This window comes from Macaca nemestrina, chromosome 8 (assembly GCF_043159975.1).
Source record: "Macaca nemestrina isolate mMacNem1 chromosome 8, mMacNem.hap1, whole genome shotgun sequence".
NCBI lineage: Eukaryota > Metazoa > Chordata > Mammalia > Primates > Cercopithecidae > Macaca > Macaca nemestrina.
This window is the reverse complement of record NC_092132.1, coordinates 730,577-743,396: the sequence shown is the minus strand read 5'-3', so window position 1 is coordinate 743,396 and position 12,820 is coordinate 730,577. Positions and strand designations below refer to the sequence as shown.

Below are 12,820 nucleotides of genomic sequence, written 5' to 3'. Positions count from 1 at the left end.
GGCCGCGGGCACCTGTTTCTGAGACCCCTGTCTCCGCGCTCGCCCTCCAGCCGTGGGAGCCGGGCCGTGGGGGCGGCCGTCGCGAGCATGCGCACCGGCACTGCGGCGGGCGGGCGCCGAGTCTGGGCGCGGGGACGCGGGGCGGCGCGAAGCGGGGCCCTCTGCCGCCCCGCGCTCCCATGTACGCCTTTTACTCGTTGCTCATCTACATCTTCTACAGCCTCTTTCGCAGGGATGGTGGCGCCGCGGCGGCCGCGGAGCCCGGGGACCCCGCCCAGGTGAGCGGGGCTGGCCGCGCAGCCCGTCGTCCCCCGCCGCCTGCCCCACCCCCACGCCGAGGTTCCCGGGGCGAGGGCGGGCACGAGGCGCGGGGCGACGGGGTCGTGCCGAGGACCGTCGGCTCGGCTCCGGTGCTGGAAGCGTAGATTTCGGCCCCAATCCTCCGGCCCGGTTCGCGGAGGGAAGGGGCCAGCAGGTTGCTTGCCCCCTCGTCAGGGGCGCCCCTGCTCCCTCCCTAGAGAGCCCGCAAGCCCCGGGGTCGCCGGCGGCCAGACCTGCCCGCGCCAGAGCTGTGGACCGAGCTGACCGGCCTGATCGGTAGGTGCGGGCTGGGAGCCCCGCTGTGCGAGGGCGGTGCCGGGACCTCCCTGGGAGGGGCGGAGGCCTGGCTCCAGCACGTCACCCGAAATGCCTCCCGCTCCCCTCCATGACCGGCAGGCAGCTCCGAGCCTGAAGATGGGTCGGAAAGCGGAGCCGAGGGCCGCGCGGCAGCGGTGTCCCTGGAGGAGGCCCTCCTGCGCCTCGCCGAGTTCCTCTCCGTCCAGCTGGGGGCGGAAGAGAGCTGCGGGAGCCCGGCCGACCTGGGCCAGGTGAGCGCGGCGAAGGGGCTGCTGGCAGCTGCCACCTGCGCAGGCTTTCCTGGCTCTCATAGCCCTGCTCCGATTCTTATCTCCTTCGCAGTCTGGCGAGGTCCCCCCACTGTTGACAGTGACCAGTCAGCTCTTGGCCCTTCTGGCATGGCTTCGGAGCCCCAGGGGAAGGCAGGCCCTGCTCCAGGGGACTCAGCCAGCCCCTCGGGTCCGGCCCCCCACTCCAGATGGTGAGTAAAGGGCAGTAACTTGAAGACTGACTCTGGAGGGAGCAAATCTTAGTAGAACCTGGGCGGCCTGGAGTTCGGGGTCCTGTTCCGGAGGATTTGGACCAGAGACCTTTTTCTTCAGTGCTAACTGGGCCCACCCTACTCCAGGATCCACATCCCAAGAAGAAAGCCCTTCCCACCTCGGCGCAGTCCCAGGCGAGCCACTGGGGGATGAGGCCCAGGGACAGCAGCCCCTCCAGTTGGAGGACGACCAGAGAGAGTGGCAGCGGCTGGAGCAGCTCATCCTGGGACAGGTGAGGCCTCAGGAGCCAGAAGGGATCAGGGGCTGGGGCGCCAGAAAAACGAGGTCCACCCTGTCTCTCGTACTTCTCCCCAGCTGGAGGAGCTGAAGCAGCAGCTGGAACAGCAGGAGGAGGAGCTGGGTCGACTGCGCCTGGGCGTGGTGAGGCTGCGGGGAGGTGGGGGGAGGACCTGGCAGGGCTGGGCATGGAAGGGGGTGCTTCAGGTGAGTACCGAGGCTTCCTCTCCACCAGGGGGCGACAGACTCAGAGAAAAGGGTTCAGCATCTCACCCTGGAGAACGAGGCCCTGAAGCAGAGCCTGAGCCTCATGCGGGACCTTCTGCTGCACTGGGGTCCCGGCCCCCCAACCAGGGCTCCGCAGGTACCCTGCTCCCGAGCTGCAGCCGTTCCTGCAGCCTGGGGCTCCTGCACACCTGGCATGCAGCCACAGTGCCCCAGCCTCCTTGGGACCTCCTGGGATGGTTTGTGCAGGGCAGCCCCATCAGGGTGGCTGATGCCTGTGGGAGGACCCCCCTCTCTCCGGGGCCCCTATGAGTGGCTGATCCTAGGAGAGCAGAGGAACCGTGGGAAGGAGCTCTGCGTGGAGTTGGGAGGCATGGATTCACAGCCAGCTCTGCCCACCTCTTGACTTGACTTTCCCATCTGTGAAATGGTACCGCAGACCGTCCCTCTCTGAGTCCCTCCTGGCCCCCACCCTCCCGCAGGAGGAGGCGGAGGCATTGGTGGAGCTCCAGGGCCGGCTTCAGGAGGCCCAGGACACCACAGAAGCCCTCCGAGCCCAGGTGGGCATGGGGCCCAGGGATCTGTGGCTCGGGGGTGAGGAGGGCTGGGGTACTGGGAGGGGCTTATCTGAGGCAGGGCCTGGTAAGTGCCTGTTTCCTCAGTGACAGGGGTGGGGTTGGGCGGGGCAGCTGGGGGTGCAGGAGGTGCAGCTGCAGGGCCTTCAAGGGGCCCTCCAGCAGCTCCAGCAGGAGACGGAGCAGAACTGCAGGCGCGAGTTACTGCAGATGCATGGGCAGCTGGCAGGTAAGGGTTGGGGCTCGGGCTCACGGGAAGCCCTGGAGGCTGGGCCTTCCCTTCCAACAGACTTCCCTCTCCAGGACTTCGGGCACGGATGGCCAGCCTGCGTCAGGGCTGTGGCGACCTCCGAGGATTGGTCAGCACCTTTACCCAGAGCTGCCAGGGTTCGCTGAGTGAGGCCCGGGGCCAGGTCAGGACCCCTCATCGCCTAGCCCCTCCTCTCTGGGCACCCTATTCACTGTTCTTTTGACGGGGGTGCTCCTGGGGAGTTGGCTGTACTAATAGGTGGGGCTCTGGAACCCAAACAGCTTCTGTGTGACCCAGGGTGGGAATTCACTTCTGGGCTTTGTTTTCATCATATGCATACTTGGTTGACAGTAAACTCTTAAAGCATTGCCTAGAAGCACGGAGGAGACGGATGATGTGGTGTCTCTGTCTGTCATTTCTGGGCTTTATCCTGGGGTTACTGAATTGATGTCCCCAGGGGCCCAGAGCCACTGAAAGTTGTGGCTCAGCACAGTTGGGTGGCCCTGTGGGGGCTCCTTGCTGCTCTCAGGACCCTCCCACCCCCCACTTCCACAGCTCCTTGGGTGACCCCTTGCCTTCTGTACATCCCTGTTCCCTCAGGTGTCCTGGGCCTTGGGGGCACTGTCATCTGGAGGGCCTGGCACTCAGCTCCCTGAGGGGCAGCAAGGGCCCCCAGCCGGATGCCCAGGGCGGCTGCCAGAACTCAAGGGTATGGCAGGCTTGGGAGCCCAGGGGGGTAGGGAGGGTGGCTGGAGGAAGTGCAGCCTCTCTGTGCTTTAGGGTCTGCAAGGCACCTTGCTGACCTGATCCCCACTGCAGGAAATATCCGTGTGCTGTGTCGACTGAGGCCAGGGACATCCTCCAGCCTCGTGAGCGTGGAGCCTGGCCCAGGGGGCACCGTCACCACCTGCTACCGGGGGCGCCATCGTCGATTCCGCCTAGACTGGGTCTTCCCTCCAGACGCCAGCCAGGAGGAGGTGACAGCCTGTCTTTGCAACCATTCTGACCCTTTCTCAGAGTCCCCTGAAGAGCAGGAGAGGCTCCAGTTTCCCGTTCCCAGTCTAGCTGTCCACCTGGAGGAGGGACGGTGGCTGGGAAAGGGAACTGAGGGGGCTGGGAAGCAGGGCAGGCAGCCCAGCTTGGTGCCTTCTCCTCCCAGGCTTCACTACTTGTCCACTCCCCTTTGCTGGGGTCCAGGGTCTTCCCAGCTATGAGGGCCCCTCATTGCTTTGTGGCCCCAAGGCCGGCGGTGGGTGGTGGGGGCCGTGGGTGAGCAGACAGGCTTCTAGTCTTACTCCGCCCTGCCTGGATCCCACTCTTCTTCCCTACCCTTTTCCTGCCAGACACCTGTGGAAAAGCAGGGGCTCCAGCCCCAGCCCACCCCACCTTCACACACATCTTCATCTGCACGTGCCCTTTGCTGCTAGAGCTCCCATAGCTGAGGAGATGGCAGCTCAGAGCCAGGGGAGACTAGGTAAGGGGTAGAATGGCAGCGACTCACGCCCAGGCTGCCTGCCTGCCAGCCTCACAGGGACAGGGTGACGACTGCCCTGCAGTGGCCAGGGTCACCCTGATTCCCTCTTTTCCAACCGCTTATCTCTTCATCCCACATATCCCTCTGGCCTTAGCCCCACCCCAAACTGCAGCCCTGCATGGGGCATGCCTTGTGCACTGTCCTCTGCACAGCCGTCCTGGACAAGGCCCTCTAATGCAATGTGTCTGAACCTAAGGCATCTGTGGACAAGCCCTCACTTGTGCTCCCGTTTCTGCAGTGGTGCCATGATGTGCTCCTGAATGTCATCCACAGTGCCACCTCCATCCCATCATGGAATCTCAGTAACCCCACAGAACACAGAATTCTAGATTCTAGCCTCGTGGCTGTCTTCAAACAGAGCTGACAGCCCACCCTGTTACCAGTGACCTTCTGGGCATAAAAGCCAGCCATGTTGTTGTCCAAAAGACTGTTGGTGTCTAGTGCCAACGGGGTGAATGTCCCAACCCTGTGTCTCTCTCGGCACCTGTCTGTGCCTGGGCTCCCGCAGGCCTGGCTGGCCACCATCCTCCGTATCTGCAGGCCCTTCCTGGGGTCACACTTTGTGAGCCAAGTACTGCCGTGGCCCTCTAGGTGCACTGCCACGAGCGTTCACAGCAGGTGCCACTGCAGCCCTTACCTCTCAGGGGAAACAGGCACAGGAAGGCCAATGAGTAAACTCCAATCATACCTGGGTTTGAACCGAGCAGTCACGCCCCAACATCTGGGCTTTTTTTTTTTTCTGAGATGGAATCTCAGTCTGTTACCCAGGCTAGAGTACAGTGATGTGATCTCAGCTCACTGCAACCTCCACTTCCTGGGTTCAAGCAATTCTCCTGTTTCAGCCTCCCAAGTAGCTGGGATTACAGGTGTGTGCCACCATGCCCGACTAATTTTTGTATTTTTAGGAGAGACGGGGTTTCACCATGTTTGTCAGGCTGGTCTCAAACTCCTGACCTTGTGATCTGCCTGCCTCGGCCTCCCAAAGTGCTGGGCTTACAGGTGTGAGCCACCTCGCCCAGCCCATCTGGGCTCTTTTAAATATTTTTTAAAATTTATACTATATATACATATATACATATATATATTTCTGACAGAGTCACACTTTGTCATCAGGTTAGAGTGCAGTGGCGCAATCTCAGCTCGCTACAACCTCTGCTTCCCAGGCTCAAGAGATCCTCCCACCTCAGCCTCCCGAGTAGCTGGGACCACAGATGTGCAACACCATGCCTGGCTGATTTTTTTTGTAGTTTTTGTAGAGACGGGGTTTTACCATGTTGCCTAGGCTGATCTCAAACTCCGGAGCTCAAGTGATCCACCCGCCTCGGACTCCCAAAATGCTGGGATTTATTTTTCTTTTTTCCACGTTGGCTTCCACATTAGGGACACCACACCTATGCTCTTAACTGCTGTCCCTAGGCCTCCTACGCGGTCTTCAGGACTCCAGAGCCTCTGCATAGGCTGTTCCCTCTTCTCATCCGTCTTTTCCCTTCTTTGCCTGGCAAATTCTTGCAAGCACCACCTTCTCTAGGGAGACAGAGGGTCTCTGTAGGACACACCCTCCCCCATGGTCTCTTAGAGCCATCCTCCCAGGGTACTAGGCTCTGCTTACACCTGCCTTCATGGCACTCCCCACCCCACCAAATAGGTCATAAACAGGCAATGTGGGGAGGAATCAAAATACATTCTCCCGCCTCCCCCCAGGTCTTCAGAGAGCTGGAACCTGCAGTGCTGTCCTGCCTCCGAGGCTATAGCGTCTGCATCTTCACCTATGGCCAGACAGGAACCGGGAAGACCTACAGCATGGAGGTGGGACACAGCCCACGCCCGGTGGGAGAGGCCCCAGGGGCCCTGCATGACTTGGATGTGAGCCCGATGTGTACCCCACCCCATCCTCAGGGCCCTCCTGAGGACCCTGGCATAGTTCCTAGGGCGCTGCAGTCGCTGTTCCGGGAGATGGGGGCCGGCAGGCAGCACCGGGTGACACTCAGTATGGTGGAGATCTACAATGAGGCTGTCAGGTGGGCTACGCCACCAGGGAGGCCTTCTCCCCACCCCTGGCCCACGGCCCTTCCGGGTTTCCAGAGAACTCTGGAACCAAGACCTTCCCCTTTCTCACCAGGGACCTCCTTGCCCCAGGGCCCCCCGAGCGTCTGGCCGTGAGGCAGGGCCCTGAAGGCCAGGGCGGGATCCAGGTGGCTGGCCTCACCCACTGGGACGTGCCCAACCTGGAGACACTGCACCAGGTAGGGCTGCTCCGCCTCCGGAGACCCTGTCCTTTCCTTCCAGTCGGGGGCGGGAACCCCGCACCTGACCAGCCCTGTCGCTCCGCCTTCCAGATGCTGAAACTGGGGAGGAGCAACCGGGCTACCGCCGCCACCGCCATGAACCAGCGCAGCTCCCGCTCGCACGCCCTGGTCACGCTGACGCTGCGCGCGGCGACTCCACCGCGCGCTCCAGGCACCGCAGGTACCACGGCCGGTGCCTGAGCCCTGCGGAGTCACCAGCGCACCCGAGGCCCGGCCTTCCCCCATGTCGGGCTCGCTCGCCCCTCTAGGCACGCTGCACCTGGTGGACCTGGCGGGATCCGAGCGCGCACGGAAGGCAGGGGCGGCTGGCCCGCCGCGGGGAGACCCAGACGGCGCCCGGCGCCTGCGGGAAGCCCAGACCATAAACCGCTCGCTGCTGGCGCTGGGAGGCGTGATGGCCGCACTGCGGGCCCACCGGCCGCACGTGCCCTTCCGGGACTCGCAGCTCACACGCCTGCTGCAGCCGGCCCTGGGCCCCGGCACCACTGCGGTGCTGCTGCTGCAGGTGGGCGCCGGGGCGGCGCAGGCGCGGGGCGGGTGTGTGCCTGCCGGTCGCCGCCCACCCGGGCCCGCCCACCCGCGCCTCTTGCCTACAGATCTCCACGCGGCCGGAGGACCTCGGGGAGACAGTCTGCTCACTCAAGTTCGCCGAGCGAGTGGGTCAAGTGGAGCTGGGGCCAGCCCGGCGCCGCAGGGTCCCGCGCTCCTCCGGGACGCCCTCCTCCCTCAGTACCGACACTCCGCTCACCGGGACCCCCTGCACCCCTACGCCGTCCCCTGGCAGCCCTCCATGCCCCAGTCCTGACAACGGCTCGGGCTCGGCCCTCACGCCCGGAGAGGGCCTGCCCCTGTAGTCCTGAGTGGCGTCCCTGCCCATGGGGTCTCGGGCCAGGTCTCTGCTGGCAGAGGCGGTAGTGAAGTCCCTGTACCCCCATCTTCCAGGGCACAAGCTCTTTAGCCTCTTTGGATCCATTGCCCCGGAACTCCCAGAGTCACCCCTCCACCTCCGCAACCAGTGAAGTGTGTTGTGCCTGGTGAAGTGATCACCCCCCCGCCCCCAGTCCTGCATCAGGCCACAGGTCTCCTTATCACCATTTGCTGTTATCACAGCACACAGCAGGGAATCCCAGGCGTCCCCCGGCCAAGTGGTTACCCGAGTCACCACTCCTGACCCAAAAATCAGGCATGGCATTAAAACGTTGCAAATTCCTTTACTGTTATCCTCCCCACCACTGGACCATGTAGGGTGCAGTCTTTACTCCCTAACCCCTTTCCCGAAAAAGGTGCTACCTCCTTCCCAGACAGATGAGAGAGGGCAGGACTTCAGGCTGGACCCACCATAGGGCTCTCCCTCCCCCAGCCTGGAGCACAGGAGGGGAGGTGATGGATGGGTAGTGCGCTGAGAAGAGGGGACTAGGAAGGGCTATTCCAGGCTCAGCCCTGCCCCTCCAGCCTTGCCTCTGAGTGTAGGAGAGACAGAGGCATGACTGACCAGGGTGAGGGTTGTGCCCAGCTGGGCCATGGCCATGCCTGGGGTAGTCCAATAAACACCGTGGACTCCCAGCAAGGTTACTGCCTGGTGTTTGGAGGCTGCTGTGGTCGCAGACACCCACCTGGCCTTGGCTCCCTGTCAACAAGCTGGGGGTGGGAGCAGGAGGGAGGAGGGGCCCATGTCTTACTGGCCTCACAGGCTGCACCAGGAGAGCAGCCAGCCTGGGCCAGGGGCCGCCAGGTCCCGAGGGTGGCTGACCCAAACATCGTAGATACTTTTGTTGGGTGGCACCCCCTGGAAGAGAGCATCTAGATCCCAGAGCAGCCCTGGGGGCCCTCGGGTTTCAGGGGCCATCCCCCAGTAGGCAGGGCTGTTTGATGGTGGGCATTGGGGACAGGAGGTGGGTGGTGGTGCCAAGGGCATTACCACATTGGGAGTGTAGATAGGCAAGTAGGAAGTGGGCAGCTGCCCCCAGAGGGAGGCCCTGTGTCCCCCGCTGGACAGCCCCCCAGGAACTGAGGTGCCCTGCAGTAAGTGGAGAGGCCAGGCCCTAGGCTCTGGGGAGAGGGTCGAGGGCCTGATGTCTCCCCGCTGCAAAGTCTCCCCCTCCACTCTCGTGGGGCCAGGAAGAGGGCAGAGGGGCCACAGAGACCTCTCAGAAGAGGGCAGGGGTGGGGTGGGCACTGCCTCCTCCCCACTGTTCCCTGTGCCTGCAGGAACTGGGCTGCTCTGTGGAGCTAGCCCCGGCCAGGGTGCCCCCTCCCCAGACCCCCCTAACAGGGACTTGATGCTGAAGCCCTCACTGGGTGGCGGCGGGGGACTGGGCGGCCGGTACGGCCGGCCGTGCAGCACGTAGGGGCCCAGGTCCTTGGCGAAGGCTCCGCGCGCACCTCCCTTCTGCCAGCGCCGGCACAGGGCCGTGTTCTGCAGCCTTAGCGCCTCTGCTGGGATCAGGCTCACGTCGACCGCCCAGAAGTTGCCCTTGGCCTGGGGCTTTGCAGGGTCCTTGGGCACCTGGGTGTGGGGGTCAGACATGGGTGGGGCTGCCCAACCTCGGATGCTCAGGACTTCCGCGCGCGCCCCGCCCCCGGGCTCCGACCCTGGCCTGCCCCACCTTGCGGAAGCATCGGTTGGAGGAAAGGTTGTGGCGAATGGAGTCTTTCCAGCCCTCGTAGTCTTCCCTGAAGAAGGGGAACACGGCCTGGACCTGACGGATGATCTGAAACCGCCAGGCGGCCGGCCGGCGCCGTGAGCCCAGACGGGGAGAGTGTAGCGCCCCACCCCTCCCCCACTACCGGGCTCAGGGGCGCGCGGTGCCGGCCCCTGCTCGCCCCGAAGAAGAACATTTCTGCGCGGAAGGGCGACAGAGGGGGCAAGGGGCTCCCGGAGAAGGGTCGTGCCTTGAGGCCCTCAGCTCTCAGGACTGGTCCCACTGGCATACCTGGGTGGGCTAGGAAGGTGTGGGGGTTAGGGTTTGAGCCTGGAAGTGGGTGGGGAACGAGTCTGGGGAAAGAGAGAGTGGGGGCCGGGGCCCTCTCACCTGGGCCAGCTTCAGTCTGCGGGAGGGTGCGGCCTGAATCACCAAGGCGATCATGGCCAAGTAGGTGTAGGGGGGCTTGTCATGTCGCAGGTACCTCTTCTTCCTCCTCTTGGGGGGCTGGGAGGGCGACTCTGCCTCTGGGGGCCCCAGGCGGGAGCCGCTGCAGGGCCCCATGCGGGACAGTAGACAGCGTGGGCAGGGGCCTGGCCGGGTGGAGGGTGCAGGGCAGTGGGGCAGTGTAGGAGGCAGGGCCGGGGCCTGAGGCCGGGCTGGGGCAGGCGGGCTGGGGCCTTTATCATTCGGATGGAAGGGGGAGGGGAGGGAAGGGAGGAAGAGGCTGTGGGGGAGGGGAGCATGCCGAGGGCTGCCACAATTAGCAGGTTTTGGTTAATCTGGAAGGGAGGGGCAGAGAGGATTCTAGTGGGGGCTTCTCCTGAGGCCTCAGTCTCCACCCCTGAGCTACCTTTGGGTGGCCAGGCCCTGCTTCAAAGGGGCTGCGATGACCAATGGCTACTTTATCCCGTCTTCCCTGGCCAGGTTTCAGGACCCCATTTAACAGATGGGGGAGTAATTCGCCCATGCCAAGCTCCCAAGGAGTGGGGCATCCCTGGAGTTCTACACCTAGCAGCTAGTAGGCCCTGAACTATGGGGGCTGGATACCCACTCAGGACATGATCAGGTGGGCCTTCCTGGAGGAGAAGGCCATGAAGTCCCCACCCTAGGAACAAGAGGGGGACACATTGACTCAACTGATTTCTTGGGAGTTGCTTCAGGAGCCCAGGTGGACCCCTCACCTCCTCCTCCCTAGCCATCTCTCCTCACCAGCCAAGCAAGGCTGGTGTTACGTACCCTGCCTCAAAGCCCAGGTTCTCCTCCCTCACAAGGTGCAAGTTTGCCCAAGAGGATAGCAGCTCTGGGAACTAGCAGGGGTGGTTGGTGCTGGCACCGGGCCAAGGGCCCCCAGACACATGGGGCCCAGGGATATGCTTTTGCCCTTCACTCTGAGAATTCAGCTTTTCTTGCACAGCCCCCACCATGATAACCTCAAAGGGCTGAAAATCTACAGCATATGGTGGGGTCCAGCACACCCCGAGGTGCGGAAGCAAGGGACAGGCAGCGAGTCTCCAAGAGGAGGAGGCCTGGGCTGCAAGGGGCCTTGTATGTGGGGTGCCACACTGCTCCTGCCCACCACACCCCTGGTCGGGTGGTGCCCCTTTTTCTTCTATCTCTGACTCTCCCCTCAGACCCTACGTGGTTTCCCTTAGGACCCCTGTTACCACATCGACTGCTGGGGCCCTCTCTGTTGTGTTCCCTAGGCTATGGCTGCACAGTCCTGTGCCTCATGAGGATAATACTTGTGGCCTCCCACCCCACTCGGTCAGCAAGGCGTTGTTCTTTCCTACAAGTGTTTGCTGCTGTTGTTTTGAGACAAGGTCTCACTCTGTTGCCCAGGCTGGAGTGCAGTGGTGCGATCTGGGCTCCGTGCGGCCTCCACCTCCCCGGTTAGGGCAATCCTCCCGCCTCAGCCTCCCAGGACTACAGGCCTACGCCATAGCGCCCGGCTAATTTCTTACTTTTTGGTAGGGACGCGGCCTCCCTATGTTGCTCAGGTTGGTTTACTGGGCTCGAGTGACTCACCGGCCTCGGCCTCCCCCCAAAGTGCTGGGATCACAGACGTGAGCCACCGCGCCAGGCCTTTCCCATAAACTTTTTGTTTGTTTGTTTGTTTTTTGAGACGGAGTTTCGCTCTGTCGCCCAGGCTGGAGTGCAGTGGCGCAATCTTGGCTCACTGCAAGCTCCGCCTCCCGGGTTCACGCCATTCTCCTACCTCAGCCTCCCGAGTAGCTGGGACTACAGGCGCCCACCACCACGCCCGGCTAATTTTTTTTTTGTAGTTTTGGTAGAGACGGGGTTTCACCGTGTTAGCCAGGATGGTCTCAATTTCCGACCTCGTGATCCGCCCGCCTGGGCCTCCCAAAGGACTGGGATTACAGGCGTGAGCCACCGCGCCCGGCCTCCCATAAGTTTTAAGGCACCCCCCTTTCCACTGGCACCTCCTTGGTGGGGCGCTGGAGGCTCCCCAAGTTCTGACCGCTCATCTCCGACGTCCCGGGCCCGACACCACCCCCAAAGCTGCCACTCATTCCGCTGGCGCCCGTCCCATTGTCTACGATGACTCGGTTTTGTCCAGCATAAATCAATGACCACCGTCCCGGGAGCCCTGGAGTACTTTGAGCCCTTCGCGTCCCACCCGGGCCCCGAGGAGGTCCCAGCCGCGGAGGACTCGCCCGGCCGCCCGCAGCTGTCCCAGTTGGCCCCCGCCCCCCGACCGTCCCTCCCAGGCCCCGCCCCCGACCGTCCCTCCCCAGGCTCCGCCCCCGACCGTCCCGCCCCAGGCTCCGCCCCCGGCTCCCACGGGGCACCGCGGCTTCCGGCTGTGGGTAGCGCGGGCCGGAAGTGTAGCGTTGCCATGGCGAGAGCCGGGCGCGGGGCCCGCCCCCGCAGCGCCTCGGGGAGCGAGGGGCCCACCGACCCGCGGAAGCCAGCGGACCCACTTACGCGGCGGCCGGCGCGGGACACGAGGTGAGGCGCGGACTCCCGGGTGCTGCAGCAGGAGCGGAGCGAAGGAGAGGGGCCCCGGCCAGGGACAGCCGTGGCGGGCCCGGGAAGGAGGGGCACTGGGTCGACACCGGGAGAGGAGGCCGGGCCGTAGAAAGATGAGGCTGAGGGGAGGGAGGAGGCCGGGGGGGGCGGGAGGAGGAAGAGACCGAGGGGGGAGAGGAGGCTGGCGAGGGAGAAGGCTGGCGAGGGAGGAGGCCGGGGAGGGGCCCTCGGGAGACGCGGCTGCCGGCACGCGGGCGCCCAGGGCACAGGTCCCGCCGGGCCGCCTTGGGCGTTGCTGGCTGAGGCCCAGGGCAGCAGGTGCCAAGGGTCAGGAAAGGCAGGGAGCCGAAGGCTGCCGGTGGGCGCTTCGCATTTTGTTCCAAGGCGAAGGTGTGTGGATTCTCCGCAGCCCGTCGGTCAGGTAGACAGCTCCGGAATTATCCTCATTTTCAGATGAGGAAGTTAAGGCCGCAGAGAAGGGACTTACCCAAGCTTTGTGTGGGCTTTGGAGCTAGGCTGAAGGAGAAAGGGGAGCCTCTCTCTGGGGCAAGTTCCTTCAACTTTCAGGGATTCACATGACCTCACTTGTAGCGCGGGGCGCCTGGACCACCCCTCAGGAATTGGGGTCAGGGCAACAATTACTAAGCAAGCACCCCGCCCGGGAGGGAGTGTCCGGGACTGGTGTGGGCGCCTGTCTGTACCAGAGCAGAGGCCCCGGGCACGGTGGGATTCATTTCCATGGGTGCAGAGACGGGAGGGGTGTACGGAGTCATTCTAGGCTTATGAGAGCCAGAGCAAAGTTAGCCCTCCCCAAACCTCTGTGCCTTCCTTTTCTTCCTGGATTCCTACTTGGGGGTGGAGGTGGAGGCCGGGGTACCGCTGCCTTCTTCAAAGCGT

At 63.6% G+C, this 12,820-nt stretch overlaps 2 protein-coding genes across 3 annotated transcripts; one reads left to right on the top strand and one right to left on the bottom strand.

The window, feature by feature from the left end:
- The first annotated feature begins 25 nt into the window (after positions 1-25).
- Positions 26-7,496, top strand: LOC105464222 (kinesin family member C2). Of its 2 annotated transcripts, XM_071067576.1 has the most exons (18): positions 26-278; positions 519-597; positions 718-869; positions 961-1,099; positions 1,247-1,392; positions 1,476-1,541; positions 1,633-1,761; positions 2,105-2,182; positions 2,312-2,426; positions 2,501-2,610; positions 3,048-3,156; positions 3,267-3,424; positions 5,683-5,787; positions 5,878-5,999; positions 6,101-6,224; positions 6,318-6,447; positions 6,536-6,792; positions 6,884-7,496. In XM_071067576.1, the coding sequence occupies exons 1-18, from the start codon at positions 180-182 to the stop codon at positions 7,139-7,141; spliced, it is 2,376 nt and encodes a 791-aa protein (XP_070923677.1). In that variant the 5' UTR covers positions 26-179; the 3' UTR covers positions 7,142-7,496. The 2 variants fall into 2 exon arrangements, with proteins under 2 accessions (XP_070923677.1, XP_070923678.1); XM_071067577.1 differs by lacking the exons at positions 26-278; positions 519-597 and having other exon boundaries at positions 735-869; positions 1,221-1,392.
- A 140-nt stretch (positions 7,497-7,636) lies between these two features.
- On the bottom strand, positions 7,637-10,189 carry LOC105464221 (forkhead box H1). Its single transcript, XM_011711890.2, has 3 exons — positions 9,320-10,189; positions 8,894-8,998; positions 7,637-8,793 (listed from the first exon to the last, which is right to left on the bottom strand). Exons 1-3 carry the CDS (start codon positions 9,491-9,493, stop codon positions 7,972-7,974), a joined length of 1,101 nt encoding a protein of 366 aa, XP_011710192.2. The 5' UTR covers positions 9,494-10,189; the 3' UTR covers positions 7,637-7,971.
- Between the last annotated feature and the right edge of the window lie 2,631 nt (positions 10,190-12,820).

Coding starts and splice junctions, on each gene's coding strand:
- LOC105464222 (XM_071067576.1), top strand. CDS start 180: ATGTACGCCTTTTACTCGTTGCTCATCTACATCTTCTACAGCCTCTTT. Junction 279..518: donor AGCCCGGGGACCCCGCCCAG/GTGAGCGGGGCT, acceptor CTCCCTCCCTAG/AGAGCCCGCAAGCCCCGGGG. Junction 598..717: donor CGAGCTGACCGGCCTGATCG/GTAGGTGCGGGC, acceptor CATGACCGGCAG/GCAGCTCCGAGCCTGAAGAT.
- LOC105464221 (XM_011711890.2), bottom strand. CDS start 9,493: ATGGGGCCCTGCAGCGGCTCCCGCCTGGGGCCCCCAGAGGCAGAGTCG. Junction 8,999..9,319: donor GCAGACTGAAGCTGGCCCAG/GTGAGAGGGCCC, acceptor TGGCGGTTTCAG/ATCATCCGTCAGGTCCAGGC. Junction 8,794..8,893: donor CCAACCGATGCTTCCGCAAG/GTGGGGCAGGCC, acceptor CCCCACACCCAG/GTGCCCAAGGACCCTGCAAA.